General features: G+C 42.5%; 1 protein-coding gene across 1 annotated transcript in view; it reads left to right on the forward strand.

Annotated features, from left to right (window-relative positions):
- Nucleotides 1-4,972: 4,972 nt before the first annotated feature.
- The window catches only part of slc1a7a (solute carrier family 1 member 7a), a 30,279-nt gene continuing 10,058 nt past the window's right edge, over nt 4,973-25,193 (forward strand). The window contains exons 1-3 of the mRNA XM_068702009.1: nt 4,973-5,113; nt 12,536-12,615; nt 23,513-23,728. Of these exons, the coding sequence (XP_068558110.1) occupies nt 4,973-5,113; nt 12,536-12,615; nt 23,513-23,728 (437 nt within the window). The remainder of the gene's footprint in view (nt 5,114-12,535; nt 12,616-23,512; nt 23,729-25,193) is intronic.

Raw genomic sequence — 25,193 nt, forward strand, 5'->3', positions numbered from 1 at the left:
AAAAGGGGATTATTTGACAGTGGTGGGGGGGGGGGATTGTGGAGGGACGTGGCGGTTGGAACGCACACCTATTTGTTTCATAAACATCCCTCACACCCGTCACACACAGACGCACACACACATAATACAGTCCCAAATGCGGTTTCAAATTCAGCGTTCACGTCGCATTCTGACGTCCGTTCTCTCCTCACTCGTTCACTCATGTGACGCGTCGTCGACGCAACAGGCAAGTGACCACAGCAGTGACAACGACCCCCCCCCCCCCCCCCCGCCCCCCCCCGCCACTGACAGCCGACCGGCCTTCATCTCCCCCCCCCCCCCTCTCCTCTACCTCTTCCCCTGCCATCCATCTCAAGCCCTGCATCTCTCCTCCCCGTAAACAAACTCCATTATTGCGCTCTGCCACATGACAGATAGCACTGACCACCCCAGTGCTTGCTGCTTGCTGCACAGCAAAAAAAAAAAATCACCACAACACTACAAACTCCCCTCATATGTGCTGCACTTCTTCTGTTATACTTTCAAATGAGTCCAAGTGAGCTTTTTTTTTTTTCCAATTAACACCTTAATTGTTACTCTCGCCACCGTAAGGCTACATGCTGCAAGTGCAAATATAAAAATCTCCAGAGGCATCTGCACACCGCAACAAGTTAGTCACTCCATGTCACGCCTTTGCAGAAAACAAAAGGATGCAACATATAAATATATTGTGTGTTGCAATTTATTCATTTTTCGAGCAATTAGGCTGTTAAATAAATTCTTCGTGGTGAATTTGAAAACAAACCTTCCACTGAAATATCATTAGGAGTGTTGCGTTTCATGAAGAACTCCCGGAGGAACAAAGGACGTCTTGGATCAAAAGTCGTAATAAAGCGTATTTAATAAGGTAAAAAGCGTTGTGAATAGAGAGTACAAAATCTCAGCCGAGGATTCGCCGGCTTCCGCAAATCCACAGGCTGCTGAGCAGTTAGACCGTTTCTTGCTCCGCCCACGAATCCCGAACAAAGTACAAACACAGGTATGTATGTACACACATCTATATAGAGCCTATCATCACGGCGGGACCATCAAGTATTACGCTGCATGCATTTCTGTATTAATTACATAGTTTCAACGGTATTACACTAAATGCATTTTATTAATAGTGAGATTAATGCAGCCGGGTTATAAGTTTGTTTCTAATATCCTTCAGGAGGAACTCAAAAGTCATGTCTCTTTCTAATACATAAAGTGTTACTCTGCTTCTGTTGCTTTGCATGGTAGCATAAAACCGCCTCTCACGGGGTCTGTGACGGAGCAGGAGAGAGAGAGCGCACAACGTCTCCAAAAGCCCGATTTGTCGTTCTATAACACTTCAAATCTCCTTCAGTGACGTTGCATTCTCTGACGTAGAGAATTTAAGGACAAGATAACACATGGGAACCATAAATATCCATCCCAGTATCTATTGTGCCAATTGGTGCTTTGCAAACTCTTCTTACAGCATTTGGATTTTGAGCGAGATCCCCACGTCCCCGTGCTAATCAACGACGGAGGTTTCATTCACCACAAGTAGCAGCGTTGAATGAATGCGGAGATGTCGAATGGCCTGGTTCTGATCGACACCTAAAAGTGGCCTCTTGGCTTTTTTTTTTTTTTTTGAAATTACATGTTCCAAAAAAATGGCAGCAGCGATTAGCCGGCATCTGAGTCCACGTCTTTAGCCGCAGACAACATCACATCCTGGAGCCCGGTCAGGGATTACACAGCAGCCTCGCAGCAGATGTGGCATCTGGGATTACAATTAGAGTAATATCACCCATCATGTGAAAGCTTGTTACGTTAACGTAACAGGAGAGCCTCTGGTTCTGCCCATGTGCCACATGCGGGGGCATTGTTGTTAATGGAAATGAACTAAGCTGTTTCCATTGTGAAGGACTTGGATGTAATCAGCATGATGGAGATCTGAAGGTGTATGCACAGGGGCTCTTCTTTTTTTTTGCTTTTATTGTAATATCATTTGTGTCTCTCCTGTCTTCATAACTTCATGAATCGACTCTGGGCCTATTTTTTTTTTTTTGCTCTCTTGACACTTCTCCTCCTGTGGTCGATCATCTCCCATGGTTGTTCCATTTCCTTTTTCCTTTTTCTCAGTTACTTTAGCTTCAAATCCCTCCTCCATCCTTGGGTGTCTCTGTCAAACACAAGCCGTCCTGCTCCCTGTTTTGCCTCTATTACAGGCTGTAATAAGATAAGATAAGATAATAATCCTTTATTAGTCCCACAGCGGGGACATTTGCAGGATTACAGCTGCAGAGTGAATAGTGCAAACAAGAGACATAAATAAATAAAAAAAAACAAGTATAATAAATAAGTAAAACACATAAAAAAAAACAACAGAAACTAAGATGTGATATAATCTGACTGAGTGGTTGTTTATGTTGCACAGACAATTGAAAATGCACAGTGGATACATTGGAATTATGTTGCATAAATGAATGAGGAATTTGTCTTTTTTTTTTTTTTTTTGGTATGTGCGATCTTCTGGGAGCAGTGTTGCACATGTGGGGCGACCGTGGCTAAGTGGAGAGCAGGGCCGTCTGCGGTTCAATCCCCGGCTCCGCTAGTCTCATGTCAATGTGTCCTTGAGCAACACACTTAAAGCCTACGGTGTGTAGATAGATACTGAATTGTAAGTCGCTTTGGATAAATGTAATGTAATGTAGGTTGTGCAGTCTGACAGCAGCAGAAAGGAAGTGCAGAAGTTGTGCTAAACACAACCTGTTAAACATTTTACCCAATCAGAAGCCAGAACAGACTGCAGTCATTATTGGCCCTAATTAAGCACCCTGCAATAAAGAGCTGCTTATCCTTCCGAACACACAGCAAATCCAGACAACGACATTAACGATACAATGAGCCCAGAAGTTATTGTGTCCTGTGTGGCATCTAATGCCTTTTGCATACAAATATTTCTCTATTTTACAAATGGCTCTAATGTTTAACCTATTTGTTCACGCAACTGAATAGTTTTTATTCTTTTGATGGGCTTACCAAAGCACAAAACTAAATAAAAATGTTCAATATTGGTCTAGAAGTGAGTTTTTCTTATCACGCTGTATTTAGTCTTTGGGCGCTTGGGACTGCTGGTTGTTTTTAAAAGATAAAGGGATTTTGATTGTTTTCAGTACACACATGGGAGGGGCTCCTATCTATCTATATATTCCAATTAAAGTTGCACATAACTATAATTAAATATGCAGCAGGTGAATACATTTGCCTGAGGAGCCATCCTCCATTAGCTGCAATGCACTTTCAGGAAGTATGTGTGTTTGTTTCAATTAAACCTCACAACTACTGGCTCTCGAATACATATAGGAACCTCTCTCTCTCACACACACACACACACACACACACACACACACACAATGAAGAATAACTTACACAAAATCAATAGGGACCCTAAGAAACTGTATTTACAAAATTTGGCCTTTGAAATAAGTCTTGACCTTTTTAACCTGTTGATCTGTTGGGGTCTCACGACTTGACTCAGAAGACATATGGAGAGGCAATGGCTCACGAGAAGAAATACAATGTAGAGTAGATATTTGAACTATTTCAATCAGAAGACGTGTATATGGCAGAACTGTCCATGGAACCACCTGACAGTGAGAGTGGAGACGGTGGAGACGGTGGAGAGGATAGTGGGGATTGGGAATATGGGGCCGTATTCATGTGTAAATTGATAAACTGATCCGCTGTTCGGGTCCAAATCAATGAATTAACCGATCGGAGATCTTTCGTTAAAGTTCATTTAGTGCATCTTGATCTTTGTACTGAAATCCAGAAATTGCATTATACATGGCATAAGTACCCTCATATTGTAGGCAATGTTTCTTTTTTGTTGTTATTATTCCCAGGTTGTCTTTAGCCAAACCTACATATGGCTTTAATACTGAAATATATATATACTGAATATAATCAGTAATAATATTATCTCCAGATCCCCTGTGCTCTGAGAGTGTGTGAATTAGTGAGCCACACGCTGTGTGTTCAAGTGCTTATTTCTGTGTTTACCTTCAATCGTGTCCTCGCCACTGTGGCCGAGCATTTACTGTACCTCTGTGAAACAAGCCAGCAACTCACCAGGGTTGTAAGATCCTATTTTATTTGTAGCTTTTATCTACTTTATGTCACTTCAGCAATTTTTTTCTTCTTCTTTTTTTTTTTTGCGGTCTGGAACAATCCGCTGTCCAATTGTTCAGAGAGCTCTTTAATCCAGCCTTAAATCTGAGTCGTGCAGCGCAGCCTAATAGGATCGTAGTATTAACCCTGATGACAATACCACCAGCTGTCGCAGAGCCCCCTGCTGGCCACCGGGAGGAATGTGTTGGGGGGGGGGGGGGGTTTAGCGAGACGCAGGGGGAGGTGACTGACAGAGAGAGAGGAGACAGACGCAGATAGTCGGAGATAGAGAGTGTGTGGTGCGCTTACTCTCATGTGGAATAATCAAGGAAGCTGTTCGGAGGAGGAACGCACAAACTCATGAAGTCCTTCGCTTTTGGACGACTACCTCTTTAATTTTATTTGAACCCCCCTTCCCTCCTTCCCCTCTGTTAACCAAATCCCAACTTTTTTTTTTTTTTTCTTCCTTTAAAGTTTTTTTGTTCTCATCCGTTTCTTCTCTCAGTCCCACCTACTCCTTCGTCAGTCTGCATCCTTTCTATCTCGCCCCACCTCGCCGCGTTAACGCTCTTTCTATTTCTTCCGGCGTGGTGGCGACTGTTGGCCCTGGGCTGGCTCTATATGGCTGAATAAGTGGTAAAAGAAGGGGGGGTGGGGGGGGGGGGGGGGTGGGGAGGCTTGCTCTGGTGGTTTTCTCTCCGGGGGGCGGGCGGGGGGGGGGGGGGGGGGGGGTTGCGAAGTAGCAGTCAGGACCAGGACAAGGAGGAGGAGGAGGAGGAGGAGGAGGTGGAGGAGGTGGTGGAGGAGGATGGCAGTGGCTCTGGATGAAGTGTGGGGGCGGGTGAAGAATGTCTGCAAGCAGAACGGACTGCTCATCCTCTCTGTGCTGGCCGTGGTCATTGGCTGTCTGCTGGGCTTCTTCCTCAGAGGCAAGCAGCTCTCCGAGCAGGTCAGTTGGATAAAATGCCTGGTGATGATTGTGACGCCTGGCTCCCTCCCACACACACACACACACACACACACACACACACACACACACACACACACACACACACACACACACTACACACTTGCCCACCTTCCTTATCTCCTCCCCTCCAGTGTCCATGTGTGACCCCCCCCCCCCCCCGTGTCCTTCTTAAACGCCATGATGTATTTGGACACCACAACTCCTAATACAAGCAATTCCCTGTTCCCTGCATCTACCTTTTAACCTCCACTCCATGTGCTGCACACCAACATTTTCTCACACACACACACACACACACACACACACACACACATTAATGCACAAATACAAAAAAATGTCTTTCTACTAGCCAAAAGTGGAGAACAAATAGCCATGTATGTTACTTGTGCAAAACACACACAAACGTATATATTAGTATCTTTGTGAGGACACAACATTGACTCACATCCTCTGAGGCTTCATCATAACTGCTAATTGCCAAACGCCAACCTTTACCCTAACCTAGCATTAAAGGCAGGAATGGAATATTATATTAATAATTAATGTTTTCTTTAATCAACTGAAAATAGGACTTGTTGTGTTTTCGCCGCCTTATTTCTACAGTAGCCCAGAATGGACAAACCGAACACTGGCTCTAGATAGGGCTTTTTACATTTTCACGTTGGCCACTTTAGAAGTTTCAGTTGGTTGCCATCTAAAACATCACTGCTAGATACCGCCAAACCTTCACAGTGCTCCTTTAAGACTCTACAACGGGTAGAATTCACAGTATACCCACTCAGCCGCTCACAAATTCACTTCAAATAATAAGGTTTTCATCTTAACTTCATAAAACAGCCTCTTTTTGCCTATTCAAGCCCATCTAATTCTACCAAAGTATAGATTTCCTTCACCACAATAGGACCATTCATGTAAAAAGACAGGACAATGTTCTGAGGGTCTTTACCTTGTTCACACTGGAATTGTAAAAGAGTGTAAAAAAAAAAAAAAAAAATACAGCATTAAGACGTTTCTGATGAGAGGAGAAGAACACCAACACTACATGGCAGTACTTAGCTTGTTCCTAGAATGCCATTAAATTGGCTCATCCAAAAGTAAATTTGTCTGATGCAACGGGGGACACTGAGGCCTAATGGAAAAGACATGAGAATTGGGGGGTTTTTTTCTACTTTTCAGTAACTCATCAGTCGCTCAGATTGCCCGTAGCTTCTCAGTTGGACTCAGCGCAGCCATGGAAAAGGATTGCCAGTGAGGAGATTAGTTGTCAATCACTCACAGAGACATGAATTCAACTACATACCATTTCTGTTCACTTATATAATTCATACGTGACTGAATGGAAAGTGGAATTAAATAGTTGGAATTTATAATTCATACGTGACTGAATGGAAAGTGGAATTAAATAGTTGGAATTCAGAGAATGCTAAGAGGCCGCAGATGAACGGAGAAATTACAGTTCTGCAGATAACTGAGTGGATTATTTCTCCGAGCACTTTGACACCGAATGACTTTACGAAGAGAGACAAATGTTTGATTTGTGTAGAAAGCATGCATGTGTGAAATGAAATGTGACAGAAAAGCTACTGCTTAAAGGGTGCTTGAAAAATGAAAAAGGTTTTACAATTGGGTGACGTTGGAGGTGGAGGAGGCGGTGGGTGTAGGCCATATGTGGGATTATGATGTAACATGCTTGTAGGTATTGCCATTAATATTTGAGCATGCCTGTGCAGTCAAATTCATTTCTGATGGGGGGGGGATGTCAGATGTGTGCCTTCCAGATGATTCTGATTCCATATGTGTCGAGCAAACTCACACTTATATAAGTGAACCTTTTTTTCTGTCTGTAGCAATTGCTGATGCAGCTTACAGCTCAAAGTCAGTGAGGTGAACAAATGGCTAAATCACTGCATCCTCCTCCCACATGGTCCGGGTTATGGTGGTAAAAAAAAAAAAACGCAGCTCCGGTTCGCTTGTCCTTGATAGTCACTGACGTCAACACAGTGAGCTGGGACTGTGGTTAGCATGCTAGACACCTTTACTCTCTCAGCAGGTACAAAGGAAATAGTGTAGTATTCATTTTGCATAAATTATAGCACATATTCAAAAAAAAAAAGCAGCTCTGTATATCACACACACACACACACACACACACACAATATTTAACAAGAACATTCAAAGATGGATTGTTTCTTGATTGATCAGATTCCATGCTGCTCTACCAGCTCAAAAGGAGATTTTTTTTTTCCCTCTAGTGAAAAACTGTCTCTGTTTCTGCCACACATGACATAATCCCAGCATGCATTGGTCACAACACAATCAGTGTCTCAAACGTTCCTCAAGCAGACAGGGATTTGACAAAAGGCTGGATGCACGAATGTAAAGACGAGCTTCCTGCATTAACATTATCTACTGTATCTATTTTCACGTGTGTGTGTGTGTGTGTGTGTGTGTGTGTGTGTGTGTGTGTGTGTGTGTGTGTGTGTGTGTGTGTGTGTGTGTACCAAATGTCTAGCAGGAGCAGCCTGAGTGTTTGTTCTACTACTAACAGATGAGGGACTCAGTGACAGCTTGTCCGTCCTGCACACAGACAACACACACACACACACACACACACACACACACACACACACACACACACACACACACACGTGCACTCTGAATATGTGCACAGACTGAGAAATGACAACACAAAGCATACAAATGTACCTGGCCCCACTCCAAACACACACACACACACACACACACACACACACACACACACTCAACCATTTGGCCTAAAAGCTTCGTCTCTCCAAAAAAGCTTTTATTGCTCCATCATCTCACTGCACAGATGTGCTGCACTCTTCACCTTTGTTTTGTTTTTCTATTGCCTTTTTCTCCTCATGACTTATCGTCATGATAATTTTTGGTTTTATTCTTACATAATTGTTAAGTTTTTAAATCTTAGCATTGTGTTAAGTCAGATGCTTAATGCATTTCACATTCATACTCGTTATTAGACGGAATAGCTGCACTCGCCGACATTTTGTTCTTGTTTGGAAAACCTTTGTTAAACCTAAATTAATGTATTTTTTTTTACCACTTCATTTTTCTTTGGGTTTTTTTTTGGCCTCAACATATCAAAGTCTTCTAAGTTGTTATCAAACAGCATATTTACACACCCAGCAGCATTAACATCGTTTCAGATTCAGGTGTTTTGGTCCTTTATCCACTCTCCTTTCAGCTGTTTTTGGTCTCCACCAGCTCCTGAGAAGGATGGCTCTGGCTCTTTAGAGGCTAAAATGTGCCCCCATGTTCACCAGCGAGTTGTGTCTCTCTGCCGTTTGGCGCTGGTACAGGTAGCGCACTAAAGGTTTTTTGGCTGAAAACAGCTGCCTGCTCAGCTGGAAACAATGTTGATGAGATTAGACTGGTGAGACTGAATCAAAACGGTAAAGTTTCAGGCCGGAAAAAAACAAATCCAAACTCTATAGAGCGGAGGGGAACGGCACAGTCAGGTGATAATTATCTGTGGGTTTATACCTTTCTTTATATTACACACTGTTATTCACATCAAAATATTGAACACTGCAGCTTTAAGTGACGTTGGCTTGGGCAATGTCTGGTCCATGTTCTGAGCTCTTCACCTTTTTACCAAACGGTGAAGAGCTCATTGCAACGTTTTCTATCCATGTCCAAAGAGGATGTCGATAGGTGAGGGACTCACTGACAGTTCATTGACAGCAGAGACCAACCCACCTTTTACAGTCATCTCACAAGTCTCATTACAGGTGTTGAGGATTACTACTGCATATGTGATACGGTTGTAGAAAACGGGAGCCGTCAGAAGTCTGATAATTTACCTCATGTGATGTCACTTGAGTCAGCATCAGAAAGGGTTTAATGCTGCTTTCCAGACAACTAGGAGGTCAGATTTCCTAGTTGAAATTTCCAAATTCCAACCTCCAAACCTTCCAGGTGAATGACACCAAACGTAAACCAAAACTACGGCCGACTGTGACGAACACATTTTTTTTTTTTTGGCAAGTGTTCACGCAAAGCCACTCTTAGCAATGCAGCCTACACATTTTTATGTCCTTTTAATGTTTTATCTACAGAGACAATAACTCTCAGAGGTTGTTTTCCTTAACCTGCTACCCAATTACACAGCAACATATTTTGACATCAATACACATGCAGGTCAGGTAGGAACTTGACTAAGCAGGAACTGCGACTTCGAGTGGCGATCCATTGTACTTCTCAGTCAACCCGGCGTCACTTCCAACTGGTCAAATGCCCCAAGGTTGGAGCGACGCACCAGGTCTTTCAACCAACTTCAGCATAAAACACACTTATCATCATTACTAGACAGTCAGAACAACTGACGTAGTACAGATAAGGAGATAGCTCTGTGTGGACTATCTCATTGTTACTCCCTTGACTCATTTGTCACTCGCTAGTGTCGTTAGTCAGTCGAGTCAATGTCTAATCCTAAATAAGTGGTTTTGTTGCCAAAACCTAGACTGCCTGTGAGAGGGGCAGCTAAAGCGTCATAGTTAGAAGCTTAGGGCCACTGACCGAGCGTCGGTATTTGTCGAGTTGGAAGTGACAATGTGTTTTTCTGAGTTCTGAGTTTTCTGGAACGCAGTATAAGTCTACAAGTTTGTGGCTGTAGAGAAGGATAAAGAAGTTTGTGGATAAAGAAGTGAGCCTAGCAGACCTTCAAAGCCCATCATCAGCTGCTATTAGCCGCTTTAGATTGGAAATCCACTCGCTCATTTACTCGTTCTGAAATGAACTAAGTAATAAAGCTTTGCCTTTTTACTGCTTTGCACTCCAATTAAGTTGCAGTTATGGATTGTTCTTTTCTTGGTGGATTAAAGGGACCCGATATCCGACACCTTTGTGGTAACTGCTTAAAATCAAACCCATAACAAGCAGGAAACGAGAAGACAAACACGGACATTGTGGAAATGATTTTGTAAATTTGGTTGTCTCGTATATTGCAAATGTTGCCATATACACTATCTGACTTCTCTTCGATTGCAGATTTTCAGTAATCAAGTTCCTTCCTGATCACAATTGCTTTACCATACAATAGTAATACAACTTATAATTTAAATAATGCTTTCATTCATGTCTACATTTCAGAATTACCAATCTTAAGGAAGTCTCTGCAAGCTGTTTGCCATCCTGTACATACACCTAAACCAGTGTATGTTTCATCATGATGAAACATACATCATGATGAAACATACAACCTTTTTCACGTGAAACTCCACACTGCAGCATCTGTGAATACAGATGAGGAGACGCATAGAACAGATAGCATTCAAAGAGCACTGTGGTGGATAGTTGCTCCATTTTTAATGACAGTGTTTATTAGACTGAGACTTAATTCTGTTCATTAATCTTTGATTTAAATCAGTAATAAGCTACATCAGCTAAATGTGTACGGAACATGATGTTCAATTAAATAAATGGCGACGGCATAATGCAGCACGGCACTGTGTTTATTAATGGACGGAGGGGGAAGACAAAGTCGGAGACACGTTATTTGCAGTACATTCTAACCAGCGAGGTGTGAAAAAACGTGCTGACCACGTGTCGGTTTTTGTTACCCTCGCACTAACTGAGGTTCACAGTGTGATTTAGCTTGTGTCATTTTCAGGATGACATGCAAAATCTCATCTTCAAACTCTTGATCAAATAGGGGTGACCATGGCCTTAAACCTTCATTTCTAATACTGTTGAAGAATTACTTGAACTCAGGTCTGCTCTGTTTAGCAACCATCGAACCAACTATTGGATGGTTTGCCATAACATTTGTTCAGACATTTGTTCTTTTTCATTTGAAAAAGTCTGTTAGGGGAGTGGCACTTTTTTTTGGGGGGGCCCATTTGGGGCCGCGGGTATCCGTTGTTTCAGACAGTTCATAGATTGGTTCAAGTCATTGGTCATAGTGAAATTTGACAACACAAATATGAACTTTTCTCAAATAAAGAGAGAGAAATAATTTTCCTGCTTGTGAAGGAAAGACGGATAAACTAGTTTTCATATCCGCGTCATTCCCAAATCCTAATTCTTAAAGGGGACCGCACACAATGGATGGAGAACGGACCTGACGGTCTAATGACATCACCAAAATAAAAATAAAAAAAAAAATATATATATTTTTTTAAAGCCAATAATGCCAAATGATTTGGGGGGGGCTAACGACGCCCGTGGATCAAAGTCCATCTCGATATTTGGAATAGACTGAAGCTTCTTGCAAATAATAAGAACCTTTTCTCGACCACTCACACAGACACAGAAAAAGCATATTGACAAATGGGAAAAGTTCAAGGATATTTTCAAAAACAGTTGGGGAAAAAAAAAGCATCAGAGTCTCCAGGGAGACCATTTCATCGACAAAGAGCATAGTTTGAGACCTTGAATTTCTAGCAGGAAGCCAGATGGGCAAAGAGCTTGGTGGCTTTTCAGTAACATCTAACATTTTTTAAAGGGCCATTCAAGCTTCATACGAGAGCAAAATAATATAAAACTCATGTCTGAAAGCCACTCCACGACCCACTGTTCGTTCTCTCTCTCTCTCTCTCTCTCTCTCTCTCTCTCTCTCTCTCTCTCTCTCTCTCTCTCTCTCTCTCTCTCTCTCTCTCTCTCTCTCTCTCTCTCTCTCTCTCTCTCTCTCTCTCTCTCTCTCTCTCTCTCTCTCTCTCTCTCTCTCTCTCAGCTCCTGTCAGAGGTTTCGAGACAGCACAAGTTGGCAGATGTCTGGTTTTGATAGTAGCTTCTTATTTTTGCAATATTGCAACAATGTTTAGGTGATAAAAAAAAAAATCTTCTGCAGATTAAAGAAATAGATATAACATGTTAGAGGTGCTAGTAGAGGTGTTTAACCTTCGGACAACGCTAGGCTAGTTGCTTTCCCATGTGTCCTGTCTTTGTGCTAAGCTAAGCGGCTGCTGGCATACAGACCTGAGAGAGGCTTCGATCTTCTCATCAAACTCTAGGCAAATAAAGCAAATATGTGCACAATTGCAAGAAATTAAGATAGGTCTTCATTTTTGTGACTCTTCTTAGCATCAAACCCTCTTTTGTGAACAGCAGGAGCCGTTTTTGAGAGTTTTCAAATAAGAAACTCAATCATGCAAAGAGAACTGGCCAGACAGTCAAACTCATTTCAATTTGTCCAATATTATGGCGGCGCAGTGATTGTTTGAATCTTGATGTCTTGTTAGAGCAGAAAAAAAAACAACTCCGCAGCCATGAGCACATTGCATTACAGATTCCGTAACTAATAAAAAAAACAAAACAGGACTAATGCAGGTCACCATCGTGAGCGAAATACTTCACACCACATATTTTGCTTGTACAACTCCGTGTTACAAACTGTGTTGTGTTTTACTCTGGCACTTGCAGGAGGTGAAGTACTTCCAGTTTCCCGGAGAGCTGCTGATGAGGATGCTGAAAATGTTAATTTTGCCCCTCGTCGTATCCAGGTAAGAGCAACACAGCTCCACACAACACACATAAAGAAAAGTCAGGTTCTGCAGTTGTACTGTACTGCATCGTCTATGCTGAAATGGTTTGACCCAAACTGAACTACGAGGCAGACATATCTGTAGTCACTGGTATCGCTGTCCTCCACCTATAGAGCAGGAGGCGCGCTGTTGCCTCTGGCAGCAGTTAGTATTATTTTGAACACGTACTAATGTTCTGCTGAGAGGATTGAGACGGCAGCAGAATGAAGTGGTTTTACTTCGTAGTGACGTCAGAAAGAATTTATTAGGAATGTTTGACTTGGCGAAGAGCCCTGTGCTACACTGAACCGCAGAGAGTGAAGCCATTTTGAGAAATTACAGTCCATAATAAGACATGTCCTGATATTAATGTGAATTTGTTTAAGTGCTTTTTAATATTGCCTCAGAGACACTTTGCAACACACTTGTTGCAAAGTTGTTTGTGGCGCTTGATGACAAAAACAGGTCACTCACTTTAGTTGATGATTTCAATATTATTCCATAACCACCTTTGACTTGGAGTCACAAGTTCAGACTTGTCTTATTGGAAAGGCGTTCTTGGAAATGTCGGAAATTACTGTTGAAACACAAGATGATGCTGGTTCATTTGTAAAGCACTTTTCAAAAACAAGGCAATTGAAAGTGCGTTACACAAGACATGAAAACAAAAAGGTATTAAGACAAGATATAAAAGAAACACAAGTCAATATAAAAAGACAGGATTTAAAAAGAGGATATAATAGAAGATACAAATAAGCTAAGATTTAAAAAAAAAAATTGATTAAAGAAGTTTTAATGATCCGTTACATTGCAGTGCAAGATATTAATGAATAGTTCTGAATTGGATTTAATGAAAGGCAGTGATGCAAATGCGCTGTATTTATAAAAATGTATAAAATTGTTTCGAAATCTTGAAAAAAAAAAAAAAAATTCTCTGCTTGAAAACGCTGAGGGCTCTGAAACCATAGCGACAAATGTACAGCTACAGTATACGACATGTTGGCCATCTCACTGCTGCTGCAGTTCGGTTGTGACGCTCAGAACAACGTAGCCACCATCTAACAGCCGCAACATAAGCGACGGAGTAGTAGGCTGAACGGCCGCACGCTAAGGCACACAGAGACGGGCCGGTGAGGAGACAGACGGGGCCGGACGGCTGGTAAAATGACTGCATGGCGATTAATGTAGACGAAAGGCACAACCTAGATGACATTTTTTTTCTGCACCCAATTACCCTTTTTCCAATATCAAGGATTAAAGGGTAATGCGTATATAGAAGTAAACCTGTTGCCCTTTTATAGCTTCGGATGCATTCTTAGAAGCGTAGAGTCTGCCAGATTTTCCAGTTTGACTATTTTAGGCCCAAAGCTCTTAGTTGCCTGCATGAGGTCAGTGATGTCCACCACACACACACACACACACACACACACACACACACACACACACACACACACACACACACACACACACACACACACAAAAACTCCCAAAACAAATCATGCAAACGTACCGGTTACATGCTGGGTGCTTTGTGCAATAAGCTACTTACAATCTATGCAACAGCAAAGACTGGATGAGAAGTTAATCCTCCCTCCGTCACGCTGTCCGTCTCCCTCTGTCTGTCTCTCTGTCTCTATCTTTCTGTGCTTCTGTGTCTGTCTCTTGCACGTTTCTCTTTCCGTCTTAATCTACGTTGCTTAAACAAAAAAGGCAAAAAGGGCAGCAAGACTCCTTACCTGTGCCTTTATTCATGCTAGTGGTCCACTCTCCCAGTTTCACAGATTCAGAGCAGATTACTTCAGTGCAGGTTTCCAGCCAAACATGAGGCACGTGAGGACAAGCGATGTTAATTACATCTAATCTGAAACATGCATGTAGGCAGGGCGCCAAAGCCAGCCAGGTTAAACATCATTTCAGCACATGGGAACGTTAAAAAGGCAATCAGGGCAAACATTCCACCGGCTGCTGGAGCTTCTGTTGAGTCTGAAACACACCACGTGTTTTCATGGTGCCTTCCTTTGACTCGTTTGAGGTAAGAATGGACAATGACGGTGGAGGGCAAACTCGTGTTTGTGCTAATGTCTTTCTACCCGCTCCCATCCACTCGGAGATGATTTGTGGCATATCTGCATATCTTTGCAAACCTCTGCAGACACGCACGTCAATCCATCCACAAGGCATAAGACACAGTCTTGATCGATGTCCTGCTTTTCTCTCTCTTTGTCTCTTGTCTTTCTCTTCTGCTATACCAACTAGTGACAGCGGAGTGTATCTAGATTGGGACGCAAAGAGCGGCTAGTTGACACGGTGCATGGTGCAGTAGGGCTTATCTAGGGGTGAATATCCGCCCCAGCCCTATAGCCTGCCCGTCCCTATTTTTTTTTTTTCTTCCCCCCCCCCCCCCCCCCCAGCACCATCTGCGCATCAGCCAGAGCGGAAACCAGATTATCCCATGTACACGTCACACAGAATCAATGGGCACTCCACTTACCGCCTCCTTATGTTTCAGGTTTCTTTCATTTTCACATATTAAATGGAGCTAGATTTTTGAAAAGAACATATTTTTATTCTTAGTTTTTTTGGTGAAAGAAAGCGTTAGCATTTTGATAAAGCGCTCTCTCTTATGTATCAATGCTCTGACTGAGATCTGAAGGTGAAAAGCAGTTTAATGATATGCAGCAGCCGCACAAACGTATGGCTATTCAGAGTGTTCGTCAACTGATGTTACTAGGGTTGTAATGAGAATAATATCACAGATTAATGGTATTACATTATCATCATCAGAACAGAATTATAATAAACCTGATAAAACAATAACATGTAACTTTAATATGTCATATAACTAAAGCATGTTAGTTTATATGTAAGCAGCATTCCACTCTATGTATTTATCTGTATGTCCACGTGACTGTTAGTGTTTTCCTCAGTCAGTCTCGTCCTTATGTTGGCTTTAAGCTGCACTGCTCAGTTGCACACAGTGAAGAAGAAATAATTGGCATGGAAGATAAGCGTTGAGAGACAGATTTGCGTGGGTGTGTCCCGCAGGTTGTTTAGAAGGTGTTGAGGAATATGAATATCATATATCCTGGAACGTGTCTCATTTAGATGTGAAGTGAAAGTGTTTTGTCCTCAGAAAATGACGTTAAATGTACGGTTACTCCTAAACCATGAGCGTTGTTGTCAGACTGAAATTCAAATATGTGATTGATATCCTTGGATACTGTACTCATTATCTCCGGAGGATAAAAAAAAAAAAAATAGATCAGTGCACAACAGACATTTAAGTGTTGTATTTCTTGGAACAACATGTTTTTCCAATTAAAATGCAAGTTCACTTTAATTGCATTTATATTTTTTGTTTCATAGGGCGGTATATATTCATATCATCCGCAGTTTGTTTTTTTGAATATGTTGAAGGGGTTGTTTTAATGATTTTAATGAATTGATATTTGTCTTGCCTATTTTCCGTCCTCACACGTAGACTGCCTGTGAATATTTCTCTGACTAAAAGAACAAAACAGAAGAGGAAAAAAAGTGCTACTGTGAGACAGCACTAATGTAGTGAATAGAGCATAAAAGACTGATTTAAGTCCATGTAGCCTTTTTCCCTTAACGCCATGGTGACTCAGAGGTGTCGTTTGAGCACAAGCCATGCGCTCATCAAGTCCCATAGTGATGGTTGGTTGTCAGGCTGTGTGGTGCAGGTCATGATGTGTGTGTGTGTGTGTGTGTGTGTGTGTGTGTGTGTGTGTGTGTGTGTGTGTGTGTGTGTGTGTGTGTGTGTGTGTGTGTCTCTTCAGCTCATTGCAGCCTAATTTTGTTTTGTTGGTTGTACTGCAAGAGAAAAAAAAAAAGGTTTATATAACAGAAATGATGTTCGGGTCAATTTGAAAATGGAGGCTATAAAGGGGTCAGAAGTGTCAAGTTTAGACCATTTATTTCTTTGAAAACGTGACAAAGTATTTCTTACTCCCTCCCACCATGTTTCACCCCATTTCTCACACACACACACACACACACACACACACACACACACACACACACACACACACACACACACACACACACACACACACACACACACACACACACACACACACACACCTTTTATTTTCCTGCGGGAAAACTCCGCCCACACTGAGCAGGGGAGGGTTGCTTGGGAGTCCTACCAACATTACACTCTGCAGATGCATACAACACAGCAGAATACTGTAGGACAACATGAGCAACATAAACAAAGGATGAGGCTCTGGAGCACATCCTTGATCACGACAGTGAAATAGGGGAGGATGTGTCTGAAGATGAAGACCATCTTGAGGTCAATTCAGATTATAATGGTACTGATTATGAACCATCAGATGAGGAAACTGATATACCTGTTCCTCCAAGCGAGACATTCGTGTCAGAAATTGTGAAATACAGTGATCCTCCTCACCCAATACACGTCAGCCAAGACCGTCTGCCGAAAATATTATAACGACAAAATGTATTTGAACAAAGCACACCGTGACGACATGTCACTCGTGTGCTGTGTAGACACAGATACACGCATAAAAACACACATTACAGTCATTTAGCAGACGTTTATATCCAAAGCGACTTACAATTCAGTATCTATCTACACACCGTAGACGCAGCTACGGGAGCAATTTTGGGGTTAAGTGTCTTGCTCAAGGACACATTGACATGAGACTAGCAGAGCAGGAGCCGGGGATTGAACCCTCTGATTGAAAGGCGGCCCTGGTCTCCACTTAGCGACACACACACACACACACACACACACACACACACACACACACACACACACACACACACACACACACACACACACACACACACACACACACACACACACACACACACACACACACACACACACACACACACACACACACACACACACACACACACACACCTTGATTTTGAGTGAGCGGGTCAACATGACCCTGAACAGCAGTGGTGTCTCATTTCTATTTTTCTACATCACCCCATGAAAAAAAGAAAGTTTCAAAATGTAAAAAAAAATGTAGAAATAAATACATGTTATGGTAGACTAATGCAATTTATATCTAGGTTTTTCCAAAGTACCTAAAAATTGTTTAAACATGTGTTTTTCATGAAAACAAGTGGGTTATCTATTGAACTACGATCTATGGAGGGGTGAATAACTCCATTCCACTAAATACTGATTGAATTGTTAGTAATGGAGTTGGTGATGAGGTACAAACTATATTTATTAGGATTTTTTGGGTTTCTGACCACTTTTGGATGATTAAACATGCACCGGGTCAAATTGACCCGGGAACATCATTGCTGTACCTAAGAAACGAACATAACAGGAGGGTTAAATTCCTGCAAAGGAATGTCATTATGAGGCCATTCAGGAAGAACGTCTAATGTCACACACATTCATAAACTGCAATACTCACTAGAGAGTACACAACATTGAAGAACATAAAAGTACAAGTAGGATCTTGTTAAAAGGAGGGCGTATAACTGATTAGTTAAAAGGAATGTTTAACTAGTTATGAAACAGACTTGATGTAATACTGATGCCACTATGTGACCTACTGTCAGCTGGAAGATTGGCTATTTCTATACGGTGATGGTGGATCATCGCAATGCCTGTCATCAAGTCTGATGCAGGTTTAGACCCAAACACAGATGAAGAAGAGTTGACGAGGCAGCAATAGAGTACTAGTAGTGATTTAATGAGGAAAGTAACTTACAGCAGGAAGGCCCAAAAAACAGGCGAGGAACTGGAGACAATCCAACAAACTAAGAATCCTAAACACTGAGGAAAACTAAACACAGCGAGGCCTTGGATAAAGAAACCAGCAGACGACCTGAAACAAACAAACTAAATACATAAGAGACTCATCAACTAATGAAACTCAGGTGAGGTAGAAATAAGGCAGGAAGTAAAAACCAACATTGCACATGAGCAAGGTAACTTTCAAAATAAAACAGGAAACAGACTAAAAAAATAAATCCAAGTCCATGATTAGTCTATTCACAGCTGACTAGCGTGTTAGCGGTTAGCTCAAGAAGCTACAAAAGGTCACCAACTAGCCCAGAGAATAGTCATTACCAAGCCCAACCGAAGCACGGTACAGCTCATTATGTAGATACATGACATATAGAAACGTATCGTTTCGAGATGACTGCCGGAAATGTTTCTTAATAATGTTATTGTTTTGTTTTTTTTTCTACCTTTCTGGGAACATAAACCCAGCATCTGACAGCAGCTCAACAGTTCAGGCAGCAGAGTTTGATGAACAAGAGGTTTATCGTGAATTGGTTTTCTTAATCTCAACGTACAGAGAGACAAACAACACACACACAGCAATGTACTGCAGGGCACAACGTATTTCTTTGATCCCTGACTCTGGTGGCAATAAAACCACGCTAACCCAAACTATGAGCACAAAGCTCAACTGAGAAAGCAATCAATTTGTGTATTAATTCCTTAGAGCATGTCTGTTTTGTTGCTTCCTATTTTTCATTAAGCAATGGCAAAAGGACCTTCTCTTGGCTTCACTTTGATGTGGCCTGTTTCCCCACATCTCCAAAAGACTGGATCACTCCACGAACAATAGCCCACGTCACAAGTCTTGACCTTCACGTGAACTGTTTTCACAGACACCGACTTGTTTCGAATTACTTGCGGTGGCGAGTTCAGTCTCTTTGGTTGATGAGTGTGTCATTGAGAACTGATCCGGAACAGCCTTGAAGGAACATTTTCTCATAGAAAAAAAAGGAACGAGATGAGTCAATGTATTTTGAATTAACATTCATTCGATGTTGTGGCAAATTCATAGAAATGTCCTGGATTCCTGATATCTATTTGTTCTCCATTAGTAGTCACCATTTGTTGTAGTGAGCTGCTTCTTTCTTACAACTACGGTATCCTGAATTGTGAAGCCGTTGACATCCAGAGACTTTGAAAATCCCTGGAGCATCAAACGGTGAAACTGCCTTGAAGTAGAACATCAATGATCTGAGCTGCTGAAGCAAAGGCCACAGTGTCACTGCTACATTTCATGGATGCTGTGGATAACCCCACTCCAAGGAGCCTCGGCCTTCTCTCCTCTCATCTGGACGAAGGATTACTGTAAATCTCTTGCTCAGCAAAGGTGCAGGACTGTAAGCCCCTTATGGTCAAACAATCTTTTGGCAGATCTACTATACGTGTACTTGAAACCTCACGATCGAGGCAGCTATAAACATGACACGTGACACGCTATAATCCCTCTTTACCTCCGACATCAGAGAGGATAGAGATCTCGATGTATATAGTCTGTGTTCAGTATCAGCAGGCAAGCTATTCAATTTCCTGTCAATATGAAGCAGAACACAACAGCTGGAATGCGTGTTTTGGCGCCCCAGTTTTGCAGAGGCCTGTTGAATCGTGGTTCTTGGTTTTCCTGCTTTGTTGTCATATAAATATATATATGACCGGTTCTTGTGAGTTTGTTCTTGTCATTGAGTTAATTACGTTGATTTTGACTACATGCATTGCCCGTTAATGACGAAGCATCCCGTCATGCTGGCGTCACAATGAGGTTAGTCAGGAGGTGGTTCAACAGCACCGAGGGCCCAGGTGTAAAATACACCGGCCCGCCACTGGGTTACATCATGGCTGGGCTTATAATAAGTAAGCAAAGTAAAATGTTAAAAGAAATATATTAGACTACGGGAAAAACACGTAAATTCAAAGTAACTCACCAACACTTTGGAACACAAAACAACCAACTGTCTTCACTCCCTCAGACTCCCGGAGCATTTTCTCAAAATGTACCTCAGGAGTTGGTGGAGACCGAAAACAGAACCACGGGGAGTGAGTATTAGTTCACTCTGTTGCTGTGAACTACTTGTTGGCCAAGTTGCCAAGTGCAGGTTATAAAGGAGTCACAAACCAAAAATGGCCGGGTACCATTGAGACATTATCAAAACGATATCTGGGAATATCTGACAGCAGGTGTGAGGCGTTACAATATTATCTTTTCCCCTGTCTGGTAGCCGGTTTAGGAGGACGTGTGTCAGAGGACGTGAAAGATTGTTCGTATTTTAATCCTGCATTAATATTCTATTCACTGATATTCTTGTATCGGCTCACTCTGAAGTTTTTTATCAGATTCACAGTTTTAATGTGGCACATCGAAAAAAAGGTCGTGGGAGGGAAATACGATGTTTGACTGTGATATCATCGTCAGATATAAATGCAGAGCGTAGGGAGGTGGAGGAGGTCACGAGGTAAATCCATGCAATAGCAAATGTAATCTCCCCCCACCCACCCACCCACCCACACACACACACACACACACACACCTTTTGACCTCCCAGTTGCAGTTTCTGGTTTCCCAAAGAGCTGCAGTAAAAACATCAAACATCTGCACATGTAATTCCGTTGAAACAGTTTGTCCGACATTTCCCAGAAGATTGATGTTTCGTTGTGCCGTCAATCCACCTCAGCTTGACTTTCTACTTTCAACATTTTGATTGTCCTGCCGGAGGTCGTCTAATCCCTCCCCCCCAAAATGACCAGTGCTGCAGCTGCACCTGTTGTCTGATATAACAAAATGATGGATGCACGGTGTTTTCACCACAAGCTGTGTATCTCATCCACATTGTAATTCCAGTCACATCACTCAGTACCAAACGAACGATTGTCCCCATTTATAAACACAACAATTTACCAGCAAATTGCATTCATATAATCGGCACACCTTGCCGGGTAAGAATGCATCATGAGGGCTATTATGCTTTTGAGATCTGTGCAAAAGATGTAGAGCAAAGAGGAGCAATCCAACCAAAGCTGTGATTTTGTGTCGTCCTTCGAGATTGAGAGAAGTGTGACATTCATTAATAGAGAGCTGGTTTTAAATAAATAATGATTCTTAGCCTCTATTGAATTATAAGGAAGAAATTCATTTTTGTAGCTTGACTCTCGACTGCCAAGATAAGGAGCATAACTGCAGCAGTGGGGTTGGTGCTCCTGTGCCTGCTTAAGCCGGTTCAGTCGGTCAGATAGCTGGCTTTTCTTTCTATTTGTGGCAGAAGTAAGTAGCAATCATTTGCTTGATAACTGACGTAAGTTTCAACTTGTCAACTCAATGGAGTGAGCTGATTGAAAGGTAGGACCCAGGACAGGCAATCATAGTTTTCATTTTAACACTTAAAGCATAAAGAAGAAAGAATAACTTGACAACCCAATAGACCCATTTGAGGTTGCATTAATGCATTCCTGTTTCGAGCCACGGATACATGACAGAACATTTTAGCTGGATATATAATTTGATGGTTGTAAAATTCTTCTTGGTTAGAAAGAAAATGATTTAAACCTAATTTCTCATCAAACCCTCAGCAAGAAAGCAATTACTGGCGAGCGTATCTCACACAATCTGTTACTTGTGGCTACATTTCAGTCGTGCTTTCAATTTATTTTTCAAGGCTGATGTCCTACCTGGTCCAAAATGTGCTTAAGTGATGTAGGAAAATGAATCTGGACTGTTTGGATTGTAGACTACATCGATACATGTCAGCTTCTTTGCTGCACATTTGATTGTATTGGTGCAGCTAATGTTGTGATCCCATATATATATATATATATATATATATATATATATATATATATATATATATATATATATATATATTCTGGGGCTGTAGTGCAGTAAAAACATTTCACTTTTTTTAAAGATGTAAATATTGAGCAGACTCATCCCCAATGTGACTGTGAAAGCCAGACGTGATTCAGAGATGATACATGGAGGGTTGGCAGGATGAGGTGGAGCACAGGCAGCGACTGCAGGGAAAAGTCTCAGCAGCCCCCGTCCAAACAGAACCAGATCACCAGTTGAACAGGGAATCCTCTCTCTCTCTCTCTCTCTCTCCATTCTCTCTTCCATTTATCATGTTAACCCATAAGAACCCAGAGAACAAATCTGAAAAAAGATCTGAAATATTACATACAGTATTTGTCACAATGGGCGTTTACGTATGAATGTGTTACTCATTAGAAAATCAATCAACTTTGCCTTTTTTTTTTGGGCTTAGTAACAAAGTTATGCCTTTTTTATTTGCAATTCCACAACACATATCAAAATTATAACTTTTATGGTTAGGTTTAACCAAAAATTCTGATTTGTTTTGCAAGACAAAAATGTCTTCTCCTTGTATGACCTTCAGCGCATCCTGAACACTGACTCTAGTTGAATTAGCTAAATCAGTTGAGCAGCTCGTTGCTGTTGTTCTTATTGTGACAAATACGTCACATTGGTTTTTCTGAGACTAGTATAAGTTTTTATATATAAATCAGTTTGACGAAACATGGTTAGACATGTTATCAAAGTAGTAGAGTTGTTAAACTTACCTTTAGCAACAAAAAAACAAGCTTTTTGAAATTAGCTATAGTTCCGTCAAATGTGCTGACCGGCACAGGCAGCCGAGTGATGTCATGGGTTTACCCAAATTAACTCACGGTCACGTGACCTCACCAGGATGTGCAGCAGGTGTCACTTAGGGACTTCCAGAGTTAAAATCAAGGATAAAACTGTTTACAGATCTTTCCAGGATATGTCTGTGGCTTCTGATATAATGATTACAGCACAGTGCTGTAAAAAGGGGTACACAGCTCAGAATGGCACGATCTCACATTTCACAAGTTATAGAAGAGAAGCAAATGACAAAGAGACAGACAGGGTGACAGGGTGACAGGGTAGCCCCCCCCCCCTCCCCAAACACAGAGGCAGAACAAATAAATTCTTTGACAGCAGTTTCACAAAGTCCTTCTCGATTTCAAACCTTAACCTCTACCTCCCTGTCTTTTTGTCTCTCTGCCGTTTCTGTCTCCGCCTCCTCTCCATGCTTTCAGTTTGATGTCAGGTCTGGCTGCCTTAGACGCCAAGTGCTCCAGCCGCCTGGGCATCATGACCATCTCCTACTACCTCTGGACCACCTTTGTCGCCGTGGTGGTGGGCATCCTCATGGTGTACATCATCCACCCGGGTGGAGCCGCTCAGAAGGAGGACTCTGAGGAGAGCAAGAAGCCGATGACCAGCTCTGCTGACGCTCTGCTGGATCTCATCCGGTAAGAGACTGACATGTATCTCCTGAATTTAAAAAAAAAAGTGCCATGATTCATTCTTTGAAATCTTTGGAGTGTCTTGTTTATCTTGTATGTGTTGGAGATGTACAAAAAAACAACAACTAAATGTTCTATGGTTTTGATCTCCAACCCGGGGGGTCATGATCTCCAACCCGGGGGGTCATGATCTCCAACCCGAGGGTCATGATCTCCAACCCGGGGGTCATGATCTCCAACACGGGGGTCATGATCTCCAACCCCGGGGGGTCATGATCTCCAACCCGGGGGTCACGATCTCCAACTCGAGGGTCACGATCTCCAACCCGGGGGTCACGATCTCCAACCCGGGGGGTCATGATCTCCAACCCCGGGGGTCATGATCTCCAACCCGAGGGTCATGATCTCCAACCCGGGGGTCATGATCTCCAACCCCGGGGGGTCATGATCTCCAACCCGGGGGTCACGATCTCCAACCCGAGGGTCACGATCTCCAACCCGGGGGGTCATGATCTCCAACCCGGGGGGTCATGATCTCCAACCCGGGGGTCATGATCTCCAACCCCGGGGGGTCATGATCTCCAACCCGGGGGTCACGATCTCCAACTCGAGGGTCACGATCTCCAACCCGGGGGGTCATGATCTCCAACCCGGGGGGTCATGATCTCCAACCCGGGGGTCACGATCTCCAACCCGGGGGTCATGATCTCCAACCCGGGGGGTCATGATCTCCAACCCCGGGGGTCATGATCTCCAACCCCGGGGGTCATGATCTCCAACCCGGGGGTCATGATCTCAACCCGGGGGGTCATGATCTCCAACCCGGGGGTCACGAAATGAATCTGGCTATATGCACATTGCATTGTCTGTGCAGACTAAAGGGAACATGTGTTTTATAAGCACTGAGAGTAAAAATAATTGTCTGCTTGTAACCTTCAACCTGCAGAGCACCTTCATCTAAAGCTGTTTCATAACACGGTGGCCGTGACATGTATATTTCTAGACCAGTGCTGTTTCACGTGGACTGGACTGGGGAGTAATGCTTGAGGTCAGAGCGCAAAGCCTGTTGCCTCGTGTGCCAATGGGTTATTGTGCTAAGCTAATTAGCGCCGTTGAAGGCTGTAGTGGCCGTGTGTTTGAGGTGAACCTGGGTCAGCGGTACAGTGAGAGACATGACAGCGAGGCCCTGAGAGCCGCTGTGTCAGTGTTACAGTCGGTCAGTGGGCTAAAGTCAGCGGCATGTAACGCAGAGAGCTGTTGACGTAACGTTCATGGCGCTACATATCGCAAACGTTCAACGAACTACGAACGATTGTCATTCAAAATGTTGATCCTTTTTTTAATTTTTGATAACAAAATCAAATCACATGAGTCACTTTCAAGCAGAATGTAAAAAAGATGGAGTCATAAACTGGCCAAGCCATGAAATCCAACTATGTACTGATCATGTGGCAGAGGTGAACTCTGACGT

This window comes from Cebidichthys violaceus, unplaced genomic scaffold (assembly GCF_023349555.1).
Source record: "Cebidichthys violaceus isolate CVI_PGR_0920_01 unplaced genomic scaffold, fCebVio1.0.p SCAF_8, whole genome shotgun sequence".
NCBI classification, from domain to species: Eukaryota; Metazoa; Chordata; class Actinopteri; order Perciformes; family Stichaeidae; genus Cebidichthys; species Cebidichthys violaceus.